Below are 14,280 nucleotides of genomic sequence, written 5' to 3'. Positions count from 1 at the left end.
TAATTTTTTTCACCCTTCTAGCAGTCTTTAATCAATAGCATTTCATTACATTATGACTTTATTTTCACTGACACAATGCAAAATTGGCTATGCAGTTTGCGTTGTTGGGTGCTTTTAAGGACCAGCCTTGAATTTCATAGATTTGATAAGTGAAGACTGGATATTTAGTGAAGAGAGCTGGGATAATCTGCAGGCTGCATCTGCAAATCAGAAATGGCTTTAGATTTGACGCTGGCAGACAGGCATGCATGTCTCAGGGTGATTACATACTAACACATTGTGATTAATTACACACATTTTTATACATTTTATTGACAAGATTAAAAAAAACATAGAAAAACCAACCAAAAACATACACCATAAGAAATATTATCCTACACTGTTTTTCTCTTTCTTTTATACACAAACAAATTCTTGTCATCAAAGCTTTGGAAATCATCAAATGTAAACACGAATAAGCAATTAGAATTCATACAGTTTAAAATAAACATGGATATCCAGATACAGTTAATACAATTAACAATATAACAATTATCATACACGTGGAAAGAAACATTCTCACAGCATCATTTATACCATGGAAGAAAAAGAAGCTTTTCCACCATGGATTATGCAATTTCATTCTTCTTGAGGCAGTTAAGGTTAGAATGGCAAATGAAATACACAGAAAATAACATATGCAGCTAAACTATTTGGCATTGATACAGTGCATGAATACAGAAACATGGCAACAAAGGTTTCAGTGCGAATACATTGTTTAAGGCAACACTTTACAGATTCCACTGGGAAAAGATCTCTTATGAAGCCATCCATCAACTGGTAGGTTTTGTATGAGAAAGCTTCCTAATTGTTCTTAAGTGAATAATTTCTTAGCTGATTTGAAACATGAGTGAAGATTTTAATAAGAGAAGAGAAAGACAATCTTCCCTTACTATTTTCCTTTTCAATGCAGCAAACCTCTTCAAACCTCTTCTGAGCTCCAATGTCAGTCTTTTGCTCACTTCCAAATGAACCCGTCATTTCCTACAGATGTCAGTCACTTTACCACTGCCTCCTGCATGTTTTCGCCACTCAAGGCTGGTAGTCATCATAAGAGTCTTCTGTGTGAAGAAAGAAACTTGAAAAGGATGCTGAATAAGTGAAAATTATGTCTAAGTTACCCAATTCTTTCAAATGAGAAGTGCTTTGCATGACTCACAGTTGAACACAGTCCACAGTGATTTAGTAACGTGCAGCTACTAAAACAAGCTGGTTTACTTCATCTCCTTTTAAGTCAACCCATTCTTTAAACCATCTATCTTCTGATTGGCTGCCCCTCATAAACGTAAGGTGTGGACAGCAGATTGGGACCAGCACTCTCAGCCAAAATTGCCATATTACCATAAAAGAAACACTCAACAACAACAACAATAAAAAAACACACACCAGAATTTGAGAATAGAAATCCTGCCTACTGCAGCTCTCCCCTTACACCAGACAAACATAGATACATGCATGTACTTACACATGTACTTCATTAGTTAAAACGAAACAAAAAACAGGCCTGGATCCTCATACTCATATTCCCAGGGTTGCATGATTAGTACGCCTTTCTCTAGCTGCTAACCTGTTTGCTGAGGAATCATGCGGCAGCCTCCGCTGTTGTCACAAACACCCGGTGGTCCAATCTCGCCCGGCTGACCCGGTGTTCCGGGGATCCCAGATGGCCCCGGCTTACCATTTTCCCCTTTGGGACCTGGGATTCCCAGCTTAGACTCACCGGGAGGTCCTGTGGACACACATTTTAAAACAGTAATACCACATTTTATTTTAGGTGCTTATGAAAACACTCAAGATACGGGACAGTCAAAAACAAGGACTTTATCATTATTCATTATTAGCACATATAGCAACGGCTGCTTTTCCAAACAGCTGAATTATTCTACTGGTTCGCCACAGGGTTGTTGTCTCTCCCCTTTACTATATATTTGTACACTAACGACTGTTGCACTACACAGGTTAACAGGCATTTCATTAAATATGCAGTTGACACAGTCATTGTAAGCCTCCTTCGTGGTGAAGAGGATTCCCGTTGGCCTGTTGTAGATGAGTTTGCTTCTTGGTGTGATCAGTCATTCTTAAAGATCAACACTTTGAAAACTAAGGACATGGTAACTGACTTCAGGAATCCTTCCCCCCATTCTGCACTGACAGTAGTAAATGGTGCAGCCATTGAACTGGTGGACAGTTACAAGTATTTGTGGGTTGTTCGTTATAAGGCTCTGTCCTTTGAGTCACATCTTGCTGCTGTAGTGAAAAAGGATCAACAACGACTGTGCTTTTTAAGGAGAGGTTTTAACGTTTCATCTGAAATGATGACCCTTTTTTTATAAAGGTTTTATTGAATCTGTTTTAATGTTCTGTATCATTGCTTGGTATGGTAATGTGCCTTTGAACAATAAGACCAGCTATCTGGGTAAAGTGGCTGATCAGATTTCAGAGAGGCCTCAGGTCCAGCTTGCGGACTTTTATAACAGGCAGGTGCTGAGGAAGGCAACCTCTGTCATCTTGTGTTCAGACCATACTCTCTAATACAGCAATATAAAGTGCTTGCAGTAAAGACCAAGAGACAGAGTGTCTTTTGTACCTGCTGCTATTATCATGGATAATAACACTAAACATAAGGGTTGTTGCCTTTACACATTGCACTTTGTTGACGACAAAATTTGGGCTGTTCTCTCTGGGCTTTTTAAAAAAATGTATTTATTTATTTTTGTGTGTGTGTTGTGTTTGTTTATTTTTGTCTTTCTGTGTATGGACAGACTGCAAGTCAATTTCCCACTGGGGACAATAAAGTTAACATCATTTCAAGATTGGTAACTTGGACTGTGTGTGTACTTTTATTATGTTACTTATGCAGAAGTACCTGCTAATCCCTTGACCCCTGGGGGACCCTGGACATTGGACCCTGCATCACCTCTCTCCCCCGGGGCACCTTTCCTTCCTGCAGAGAGGGAAGAGACAAATCAACGTGATAACTTTTGTTAAACATCAAACTCTAAGTGATGTTTTCCTTCCAACAAACCATCTACTAAGCTTACCTTGCTCTCCTGGATATCCAGGCCTGCCAGGTGTTCCCCTTGGGCCTACACGACCCTGGGAGCCCCTGGCACCCGGTGGGCCCTTGGGCCCTGGTATTCCTGGTTCCCCTGGAGGCCCCACTGGCTCTTCAATTGGAACTGGCTTACGACCGATCTCATTAATGAACATGTCGAGCTTTAACACCTCCTCTGAAAAAGCAAAGAATAAAAATGTTTTGGCAGTCTTATTGGACTCTTCCTCACAGTGAGGAGGGCAATCAGCACTGCAGACAGTATGCATTTCTGACATGCTTGCTATTAGAGTACTTACTATGTACTAGTTGTTCACAGGCCTGTGTGACCAGTTGGTAGATCATAGCCATGGACTGAGGTTCTCCCTGTAAAAAACAATCAGAGTTACAAACTGTTTCTCCAGATAAAGTCAACTGAAAAGAAACTGAAAATTTTTTAGAAGGTATTTAAAAAGAAGATCAGATGCCATTACAGCTGATATAAAAAAAAGAAGATAATAATGATATAACACACCTTTTCTCCTCTTTCCCCTTTATTACCTGGCAAGCCCTGTAGTGAAATATAAAAGAGTGTAAAGATAAATAACCAGCTGTAAGGACAGGTCAGACTTTTACGTGATATTTATCTCTTAAGTCTTACCGTAGGTCCCACAGGACCTGGGGGGCCCCTTTCTCCTATAGGCCCTGGGTATCCTGGCATTCCTTGGAAACCCTGTTTATACATGACAGATAGAATATGCTAGATGCATAAACCTACGGTGAGTCAGACACAAAGTCCTGATAGCAAACAGTGTTATTATACACACACCACATCAAGGCCACAGTGTAATGTTTGTATGACTTTACTTGATAAGGTCAGGTCACATAAAACAGCAGCTCATTACACCTGACTAAGGAGGTGAAGAACCGGTTCCCACTGGTTCTCCTTGGAATTGTTAATCTGTTTGTCTATCAGGTCCACTTGCACTTGCGTGATTAAGTAACATACTGCATTAGTTTTTAAAAAGTGTACTGTATAATATGTGTCATAACTACTTTTTCAGAGTAATGACCAAACACTGATCACAACAAAGAGGGGAAATACCTCCAACATGCACAAACATTTGACTACACAGCATGCAAATCATTTGCAACATGTAACGTAACGTGCATGTAATGTCTTTGATATGTTGCCTAGCAATGGTGGTGACTCTCAAAGTGGAGTCAATGATAATCCAATGAGTATCAATAAGAGAATTGATAAGGAATTGAATTAAAGTGATAACAATAATGGGATAGGAATTGCTAAATTAGTAACAACTTCTATCCCTACACCTCACTGTATAAAAACATAAAAGAACCAAATGAACAGCAGTTGGGCTGAATGCTGTTTTCTGTGTTGAACTACAGTGACTGCACTTCACTTCAAAGTTTGATTAAACAAAGATACTTTGTCCTGAGAGTGGTGCTAGAGGACAGCTTGTGTAGTGTCTAAAGGGGAAAAGGTCACAGTCTAAACTGTTTCCTGATGATAAGATGCACTTTCTCAAACTCAGTGTCACTGCCCAAACTTAAAATTGGCAGCAAAGGCAAAAATGCACACAAACAGATGAAAATGAATTTATGCTTTACCCTGGGTCCAGTGACGCCAGGTGCGCCGATGTTACCTTCCACACCTCTGATGCCCTGTGAGACATGTAGCAGAGAGATGAGGACAGAAACAGAGCTCAGTTTGATACGTTGTGTACTGACTGAGATCAAGCAGCTCACCTTGGCACCTGCGATTCCCTCCTCCCCTTTTTGACCTGGAGGTCCTGGTACCCCCTAGAGAGACAGAGTAGGTTGAGACAGAGAGCTGTTAGAGGCAGATGGTTAGGTTCTGGTGACTCCATTACTTCACTTTAAATTTACCTGCAGTCCCGGTCGCCCAGGATCTCCCTTCTCTCCCCTTGCTCCTGGTGGACCCTAAAGAAATTAATACAAGTACGTTTTTTGCACAATAAACTATCCACATGGATGTACATACATTCGTTTGGCAAAGCCTTCACCATAGTTACTTTCCTGGTACACATTTAACCCTCTGGGTTCAACAGATGGGCGAGTGCAAATGACATGGTTTGAAGTGCAGACTTCAAACTATATACCAGCTTTTAAATAGTGTTTACATCCCATCTAAAATTCGGGTTATGATAAATAATTTTCAGCATACTTTTTCCTGAGTACTGTTGTCTTGTTTAGTGCAGGAAGAAACAGTAAACACTGGACTTTCTAAGGACAGCGCTTGCCTTGCAGGCAAAAACCCCCCCAAAACAACAAAAAACTGTGTAGCCGGACACATGAGGTTGTGCTGAAAAGAAATGTTACAAAACAAGGCAAAGTAAACTGTTTCTAAGGTGAAATATAAATGTAAAATCCAAAGTAGTCAAACACGGCCAATTATACCCTAGACCCCAGAGGGTTAAACCTACCATTTTGCCCTGCGTTGTAATGCCTCGCGGCCCGATGCTGCCCACAGGTCCAAGGCCTCCCTCAAGTCCAGGATTTCCTGGAGGACCTACTTCTCCCTGAAAAAATAAATAAATAAATAAGAGACTAATTCAAAGAAAAGTCAGACTTACAGTTAGATGGTTCTGGTTTCAACAAACAGTCTGAGATATTATTCTGTTATGTTTTCATGTTCATGAGTCTGATTAAGTTTCCTTCCACTGTCAGTTGTGCATTGATGTCTTCAGCTTCCCTTCTGTCAGTTCCACCTGCTCGCCTGACTACCATGGGACTCAGAGCCTTTAGTTGTTCTGCCCCGAGACTTTGGACGCACTTCCACTTGCTCTACGGACCACACACTGTCTCACCATTTTTAAATCACTACTCAAAACTCATTTGTTTAGAATTTCATACACCTGATCTGTCTTAGGCCATTTTTACCTTGCTCAGTTTTTATATATGCTTTTATACTTTTATGACTGTTTATGTCTAAATTTTATCTACCATGTTTGCTATATATACATTTTTCTTATGTTTTTTATGGTATTGTTTACGTGTTACTGTAAGGTGACCTTGAGGGTCTGAAAAGCGCCTATAAATAAAATGTATTATTATTATTATTATTACGTATTATGTAACACTCATTTATTGTGTATTGTGTATGTGTTAGTCCTCGTAGGGAAATTACTCTTCTGCATTTAACTCTTTCACCCAGTGAAGCAGTGGGCAGCCACCAATGCAGCGCCCGGGGAGCATTGTGTGGGGACGGTACCTTGCTCAGGGATACCTCAGGGTAGCCGTTCCGACCTTCTGATCATGGGGCAACCATTCTACCTACTGAGCTATCCCTACCTACACTGTGACTGAAACTTCATGGAAACAGCTGTTCAACAGCTGCATTGTTATTACTTTTGCTGATTCTTTGCATATTTTCTTCAGGGAATATTTAATCGTTAAAAAAAAGTAATGCCTGTTTGCTAAGTCTCCTCTTGTGGCAGGAGCAGCAGGGTTTAAGCTGTTCAACTTCTCAGGCAAAATGAGAAAAACCTGACTGTTATACACAAACTTCCTTAATAAAGCCATGACTGCATCGGAAAGGTCTGAATAAAGCTTTCAGCTCACCTTTTGGCCATGCTCTCCTTTGTCACCTTTTTCGCCACGAGGGCCTGGCTTCCCCTGGGAAAGAAGACAAAGAGCTGAGTCTTTAACAGTAAAGAATCATGCAACATGTACTCTGGGTGTGTTTGAGGTGACATACAGGTGGTCCAGGGGGACCAGGAGCTCCAGGGACGTCAGAGGAACAGGTACACCTGTATGCAGGGGCAGGGCAGCTCTCCTCATCTCTCTTACACAGACACAATAATAAAGATATAAAGTGAGCAAATTTACACTGTTCTTAGAAAGGTTCTCTCAATGTTGCCCCACCACTTGGTAAAAAAAAAATCATAGCTGTATGAGCTATATCAGCTATATGATTTTTTGGTGGAAATAATAAGGGTTGAAGAAAGGTGAATGTAAATATTAGCACACTGACCACTCCAGGCAGGTCACAGCAGGTATCCTCTGAAGCCCACGTGGTGTTACAGACTATTTCAAAAGACTGCAGCTGAAACTGAAATGTGATGAAGAGCACAGAACAGACATTGAATACAGGACAGAGGAAGTGATCGTCCAGAGTTTTTAAAGGTATGTTCAGAGTACATTAACAGGCTGAGCTAGAATTAATATCAATCAATATTAATGTGAAATACCGGGGCTGAGCCACTGTTAGGTCCTCGGGTCTTCACCAGTTTTCCCAGCATCTCAAATCCATCAGTGGGCAGGTTGCCTAGAGGACGGGCTGGCCTCTCACCCACGTGCTGACAGTCCACAGACAAGGATACACTCACCTGGCTAACAGAAAGGTGAACCTGCCAAATGGAACAAAATGTGCCGTTTAGGTGTCTGAGGTCTAAGTCATCATATCTACTAACACTAACCCTACCTCACACTTTGGGAGAGTCTTCCTCTCACAGTTCAATGAAATGCAGTGGGGTTAAGTGAAATGGTGATCCTAAACTGCCCATCATTGAAAAAATGTGAGAGTGGATGGTTATCTCTCTCCCAGCTACCATAGGGCGCCTCTCAGCGTAGGGTAGCCTATGTTCCTAGTTTTATGTTCACCTTGTGAAAACTGCCATAGAACAGCCTGTGGACCTGTGGCTGGTCAAAGGTCAGCTCCTGCACTTCACCTCTGTAGTCCAGACTGAAGTATAACAGGTGCTTGGTGGTGGCTGCAAAAAACCAAACACACAGGATAATAAAGTCATCATTTGTTATTTCTTGTAAAAACCACAATATTGAGCTTAGGGAGCCGAGTTTACAGAAGTGTGTTCACTTCTGTTCTCTGTTGTTGTTAAAGAACAATGTAGAGCATTAAGGGACTGCAACAAGTCCAAAGACATGCTTGCAGTGCAGGAGGCGGGGAGGTGCAGGCAGTGTTACTCACGGTCAATCACCACTCCCATCTTTGGCTGGAAGTCATTGTCTGTGAGCTGCCAGAGAGCAAAAGGCTCCCTGGGTGTATCCTGCAGCATTCGGAAGGCAATGCTGATGGTGTGCTCTGGGGAGAAACCTGCTGGGTGGATAAACCTGGAAGGATGGCAAGACAGACCGCAAGATTCACTTTTTTCCATCACTGACTAAACACATTTGTGTGAAAGTTTACATAATTTTCCCTTCCATGCCTGAGTCTCACAAGCACAGCACAAAAAAGGACCATGTGATGTTAGGGTTGGCTTATGAAATGAGACGTGCTACAAAAAGTTTGAAAAGCATTGCATTAGTGTCTATGTCAGTGAACTGGTGTTTACTCAAATTAAAATACAATGAAAAGAAAAGGTGAAGGACTGAAAGAAATTCTCACTTGGTGCTCTGTGTCAGTTGGACGTCTCTGTACAGAGTGTAGGTGGGGAGCGTGTTGAAGACAAAAGGCTCGGCTGCCACTCCCTCCACCGATGAGTGAGCTCTCTGAGTCAGACCAAAGGCTTCCATCATGTTGAACCCTAAACCAGCACAAACGTAACAGAAACAGAGTGTGGTACTTCCTTCGTAGTTGGGTTTTTGTTTTTTTAAAGTTTCAGTTTATTACATGACTGTAAGGGAGGACGGCGTGTCTCACCTTTAACAATGCTGTTTCTGATGGTGACTTCAGGGCACACTGCAACACAAGAGTGTAAAAGTAGGCAAAGGTACTGCTGTATGCTCGGGTTTTATTCAAAAACAGTGTGTACACACATCAACTTTCTTAGAAATATTTCTTAGAAATAATATTCCAGTTATTGTTTACAATTTAAAAACAAAAGTTATAAAAAGCTTTGCATATCAGCACCACAGTCATTAAAAAACGATGCCCATTCTCACCACAGGTCAACACTTTCACTTAATTTCTTTTTATATTAATCTTGAAGTTATTGTTTATTCCACAACTGCCCGATTATCAAATGGGCTTTCCATGTGCAGTTGGGGGCCCATTCAAGAGGCAAATGAAGGAAAGTTTATCAGTATTGCATTCTATTAAATATGAGATCTCAAACCATATATTATGAAAACCCGTGTATTTTATCATAACAGATTAGTCCGCGCTCCACGTCTTTCCTTCTTTTATTCTGGTTTGTCATTCTTCACCTTTAATCTCACCTTTAAACATATTCTAGGTTAAATGTGTCTTCTTATTCAATTTTTTTTTCTTTGTGTTTTTGTAATTTCATCACAATCTACCTCAATACCGCATTTATATCTAAAAATATGGAAGCACGCTAGCTGTGACTAGCTGGTGCGCACATGTCTGTTTACAGTGATTCAGTCACTAACATGCAGTAGTAACAATAACAGTGTCTAGTGCACATGGACCGGAGGGTGTGTTCCAACTACAGGGGGATCACACTCCTCAGCCTCCCTGGGAAAGTCTATGCCAGGGTGCTGGAAAGGAGAGTTCGTCCGTTAGTCGAACCTCGGATACAGGAGGAACAATGCGGTTTTCGTCCTGGTCGCGGAACACTGGACCAGCTCTTTATCCTCTCGAGGATACTTGAGGGTGCATGGGAGTTTGCCCAACCAGTCTACATGTGTTTTGTGGACTTGGAGAAGGCATTCGACCGTGTCCCTCGGGGTGTCCTGTGGGAGGTGTTGCGGGAGTATGGGGTGTCTGGCCCATTGCTACGGGCCATTCGATCCCTATACAACCGTTGTAAGAGTTTGGTTCGCATTGCCGGCAATAAGTCGGACTTGTTTCCGGTGGGTGATGGGCTCCGCCAGGGCTGCCCTTTATCACCGATTCTGTTCATAATTTTATGGACAGGATTTCTAGGCGCAGCCAAGTGGCGGAGGGCTTCCACTTCGGTGGCCTCAGAATCTCATCTCTGCTTTTTGCGGATGATGTGGTTCTGATGGCTTCATCGGTGGGGGCCTCCAGCTCGCACTGGAACGGTTCGCAGCCGAGTGTGAAGCAGCAGGAATGAGGATCAGCACCTCCAAATCTGAGGCCATGGTTCTCAGCCGGAAAAGGGTGGAGTGCCCACTCCGGGTCGGGAGGAGTTCCTGCCCCAAGTGGAGGAGTTCAAGTATCTCGGGGTCTTGTTCGCGAGTGATGGGAGAAGGGAGCCGGAGATCGACAGACGGATTGGTGCTGCGGCTGCAGTGATGCGGACGCTGCACCGGTCCGTCGTGGTGAAGAGGGAGCTGAGTGTAAAAGCGAAGCTCTCAATTTACCGGTCGATCTACGTCCCGACCCTCACCTATGGCCACGAGCTGTGGGTAGTGACCGAAAGAACGAGATCGCGGATACAAGCGGCAGAAATGAGCTTCCTCCGAAGGGTGGCTGGCCTCTCCCTTAGAGATAGGGTGAGAAGTTCGGCCATCCGGGAGGGGCTCAGAGTAGAGCCGCTGCTCCTCCACATCGAAAGGAGCCAGTTGAGGTGGTTCGGGCATCTGACAAGGATGCCCCCTGGGCGCCTCCTGGGTGAGGTGTTCCGGGCATGTCCCACCGGGAGGAGGCCCCGGGGCAGACCCAGGACGCGCTGGAGAGATTATATCTCTCGGCTGGCCTGGGAACGCCTTGGTGTTCCCCCGGATGAGCTGGAGGAGGTGGCTGGGGAGAGGGAGGTCTGGGCTTCTCTGCTTAGGCTGCTGCCCCCGCGACCCGACTTCGGATAAAGCGGATGAGGATGGAAGGATGGATAGTGCACATGGTCCGTGAATCTAGTGGTAACTTTGACGGCACCCTTCTGATTTGTGCGCATACAGGTAAACGACAGTGTTGGTGAAAACTGATTGCTGCACAGGACTGGAACATATTATTGGTGGGCTATTGCCTTTCAGCTGGATTTTGATTCATGCAAAGACAGAAACACACACACACACACACACACACACACACACACACACACACACACACACACACACACACACACACACACACACACACACACACACACACACACACACACACACACACTCTCTCTCTCTGACTGGGGAATCTGCTGACCAACAACAATTCTGCTTAAATTACGCTTAAATTCAGCCCAAAATATTTCATAGGCTACTTTGGATCTTTAGATCCACATAAAGTATATGTGGATCTAAAGATTTACCTTCATTGTGGATAGGGTACATCCGGGGATGGATGGGAATTCGGGCTGGAGCTGCAGCTGTAACAAAGTTGCATTGAAATGATTTATATAGAATAATATATAAATATATTACTGTTCATACATAAACTGTGAATTAAATTAGTTTTTGTCTTTGTTGGCCAATGATCATCTGTGTTTCTGACCTGTGGGATGGAGGATAGAGACTGCCGGGCCCTCTGCTGAGCCGAGAAGAGAGTGCACGCTGATGCGATACAGAGTCTCAGGTTCCAGATCAGTGAAACAGTGGCTTCTGCTGGACTCACTCACAACTTCTTGCTTTGATTGCTTGTCTATGCACACATGCACGACAGAGTAAATTGCCAGCAATCATTGTAGGTTCTGTTACAACTAATACTCACATATAATGTATATACAGTGGTGTGAAAATAATTTCTTATTTTTTGTATGTTTGTCACACTTAAATGTTTCAGATCATCAAACAAATGTAAATATTAGACAAAGATAACACAAGTAAACACAAAATGCAGTTTCTAAATGAAGGTGTTAATTATTAAGGGAAAAAACCCTCCAAAGCAGGTAGACAGCAGAATTCATGCTTCTTTTTACCATAGCAAGTCTTTCAGGTCCTGAAGCTTAAAAACAGCTCCAGATAATACATCACCACCACCATACCATACCAAAAAGCACCACTGAACGACACAGGAAATCATTCCTGCCTGTGGTCATCTCCCTGTACAACTCCTCCATCTAATACACTGTAAACACTGCAATAGTTACACCCTTTTTGCACACACTCTTTTCTACTCTCTAGTGTTGCTTTTAATATTCTTGATATTTATTTATATTATCACCTCTGTCAATGCTTGACATTTTTTATTGAGTAATTTGTATATATTGTCTGATTCTGATACTTTGTTGTTGGTATAATGTTCATCAGTCCACAGAGTCTTTTCCCAAAGGTCTTGGGGATTATCAAAACGTTTTTGGTAAATGTGAGGCGAGCCTTTGTGTTCTTTTTGGTCAGCAATGGTTTTCACCTTGAATTCTTCCATGGATGACATTTTTGCACACTCTCTTTCTTATTGTTGAATCTGACCTTGACTGAGACATGTGAAGCTTGCAGTTCGTTAATGTTGTTCTAGGGTCTTCTGTGGCCTCTTGGATGAGTCATTGATGAGCTCTTTGAGTACTTTTGGCTGTCCAATCACTCCTGGGAAGCTTCACCACTGTTCCAGGTTTTCCCTATTTGTGTATAATGGCTCTGACTGTGGATCGCTGGAGTCCCAAAGCCTTAGAAATGGCTTGTAACCCTTTCCAGACTGATAGATGTCAGTGATTTTGTTTCTCAGGTGTTTCTTTAGGTCGTGGCACAATGTGTTGCTTTTTGAGGTCTTTTAGCCTGTTTCACTTTGTCAGACAGGCTCTATTAAACTGATTTCTTGATTCACAAGTCTGCCAGTAATCAGGCCTGAGTGTGTTTAGTGAAACTCAACTCAGCTTTCTTAAAAATGTAGTTAATCATAGTTAATTCATGATTTAACAAGAGGGGCAGGGAGGTTTCCCTAATCTATGAAATCATCATTTAAAAACTGCATTTTGTATTTACTTGTCTTATCTGTGTCTAATATTAAAATCTGTTTGATGATGCAAAACACTAGGAAATCAAGAAGGGGGCAAACACCTTTTCACATCACTGTAGATGTGATTACAGAATACCTTTTACATCCTGGATTACAATACGATATCCATCAACGGCAGATACTGGTCTCCATGACACACAGATACTGGAGTGGTCTGACCTGACCACACTCACACTGCTTACCCGCAAAGTGGCTAGAGAGACAGAAAAAAGGCAGAAAACAAGCAAAAAAGAATGTCATTTATACACCAACTAGCAAAAACAATAAACGTAGACACAGTGCACCCCCTAATCTTTGAACTTACAACCAAGTATCAAGAGCAGTACTGGCATTGTACCGGCACTGGCTGCTGTCTCATTGTTCAGAGAGCCTATCATTATGCAGAGAAAGGAATCTGTGTCTTTGGACCAAAATGAATGTACGTGTAGTGCTGTTGAACCAATACTGCCCAAAAACCTTGATGTTTCTATATGAGGAGAACTTTAAGTATGCATATCCTCCTGTAAGGGTAAAGTAATGGGACATTTGCACTTTTTGCATGTAAGCCTGTCGGTCTTAACTGGAAGTTGCACTTGAGCTGTCTTGGCATCTTTCCCTTGTTTGACTCACCAGTTTTGCCCTGAGCTGAACCGCTGCCTCCTTCTCTGTTGCGGTACTCAGCGGTGACCAAGATGCTGTAACGTGTATCTGGCTGCAATGACTCCAGCATCACCTGCTTCTCTCCACCAGGGACCAGCACCTGCAGACAACAAACAACACTATCACCTAAACACAGTCAGAACTGATTTAAAGTTTTGGGACTTGTGTAATTTCTGGAATTCTGACACATGACAGCCGGCTGAAGGCCAGAATAGCTGAAGATGTAAAGACTACAACCCACTCACAGTGTGATCCTGGCTATCAGCTCCAGTCAATGCTGTGTAGGACACACGATACTGGAGGACATGAGCATTCGGAGGTACCCAACTGATCACCATGCTGACGGCAGTCTCATCAGAAACCGTGAGGCTGGTTGGGCCTCCACCAGACGCTGCAGCAACATCATAGAAGAGATAAAGTACCACAGCTAACGACACTTAATACTCACTTTGTTCCTTTATAGGAGGAAATTATTTTGGCAGCAGAGCAAAGTGTTTTTTAGACAATAAATGTAAAGTATAACAGAGAATTTGATACTTTGATTTGATACTTTTAGCCTCACTACATTTATTTCATAGCTCAGAGTTCTAGTTACTCAAAGATGAGAATTTAGATGTGAAATTTAATCTTTAAGTGACTAGTACTTTGAGAACTGCCATCAATTACACAATGAAGTTCATTTACTTACAGGTTATTGTATTAGTGATGCTATATTGTACATAGAGACAGAATATGACATGAAGGGCTACTGACCACAGAAAAGTAAAAGGTAACTGGGCCTATAGCCTAACGGGAGAGAAACAAGCTTTCTGTGATT

General features: G+C 42.5%; 1 protein-coding gene across 2 annotated transcripts in view; it reads right to left on the bottom strand.

Annotated features, from left to right (window-relative positions):
• The window catches only part of LOC116311606 (collagen alpha-1(XX) chain), a 41,316-nt gene continuing 27,036 nt past the window's right edge, over positions 1–14,280 (bottom strand). Inside the window, exons 19-42 of one of the 2 annotated variants that reach the window (XM_039604241.1) lie at positions 13,709–13,854; positions 13,434–13,563; positions 12,901–13,017; positions 11,367–11,513; positions 11,185–11,241; positions 8,715–8,753; positions 8,460–8,598; positions 8,043–8,185; positions 7,718–7,827; positions 7,306–7,464; positions 7,089–7,166; positions 6,813–6,899; positions 6,677–6,730; positions 5,539–5,634; positions 4,982–5,035; positions 4,841–4,894; positions 4,703–4,756; positions 3,732–3,803; positions 3,606–3,641; positions 3,391–3,457; positions 3,081–3,269; positions 2,906–2,983; positions 1,607–1,768; positions 1–1,100 (exon numbers count right to left, since the gene is read on the bottom strand). In XM_039604241.1, the coding sequence (XP_039460175.1) occupies positions 1,072–1,100; positions 1,607–1,768; positions 2,906–2,983; positions 3,081–3,269; positions 3,391–3,457; positions 3,606–3,641; positions 3,732–3,803; positions 4,703–4,756; positions 4,841–4,894; positions 4,982–5,035; positions 5,539–5,634; positions 6,677–6,730; positions 6,813–6,899; positions 7,089–7,166; positions 7,306–7,464; positions 7,718–7,827; positions 8,043–8,185; positions 8,460–8,598; positions 8,715–8,753; positions 11,185–11,241; positions 11,367–11,513; positions 12,901–13,017; positions 13,434–13,563; positions 13,709–13,854 (2,297 nt within the window). In that variant the 3' untranslated portion in view covers positions 1–1,071. The remainder of the gene's footprint in view (positions 1,101–1,606; positions 1,769–2,905; positions 2,984–3,080; positions 3,270–3,390; positions 3,458–3,605; positions 3,642–3,731; positions 3,804–4,702; positions 4,757–4,840; positions 4,895–4,981; positions 5,036–5,538; positions 5,635–6,676; positions 6,731–6,812; positions 6,900–7,088; positions 7,167–7,305; positions 7,465–7,717; positions 7,828–8,042; positions 8,186–8,459; positions 8,599–8,714; positions 8,754–11,184; positions 11,242–11,366; positions 11,514–12,900; positions 13,018–13,433; positions 13,564–13,708; positions 13,855–14,280) is intronic. The other variant, XM_039604242.1, reaches the window with a different exon arrangement.

Source organism: Oreochromis aureus, linkage group 20 (genome assembly GCF_013358895.1).
Source record: "Oreochromis aureus strain Israel breed Guangdong linkage group 20, ZZ_aureus, whole genome shotgun sequence".
NCBI classification, from domain to species: Eukaryota; Metazoa; Chordata; class Actinopteri; order Cichliformes; family Cichlidae; genus Oreochromis; species Oreochromis aureus.
The sequence above is the reverse complement of the archived record's forward strand: the minus strand, read 5'-3'. Positions and strand labels throughout refer to the sequence as shown.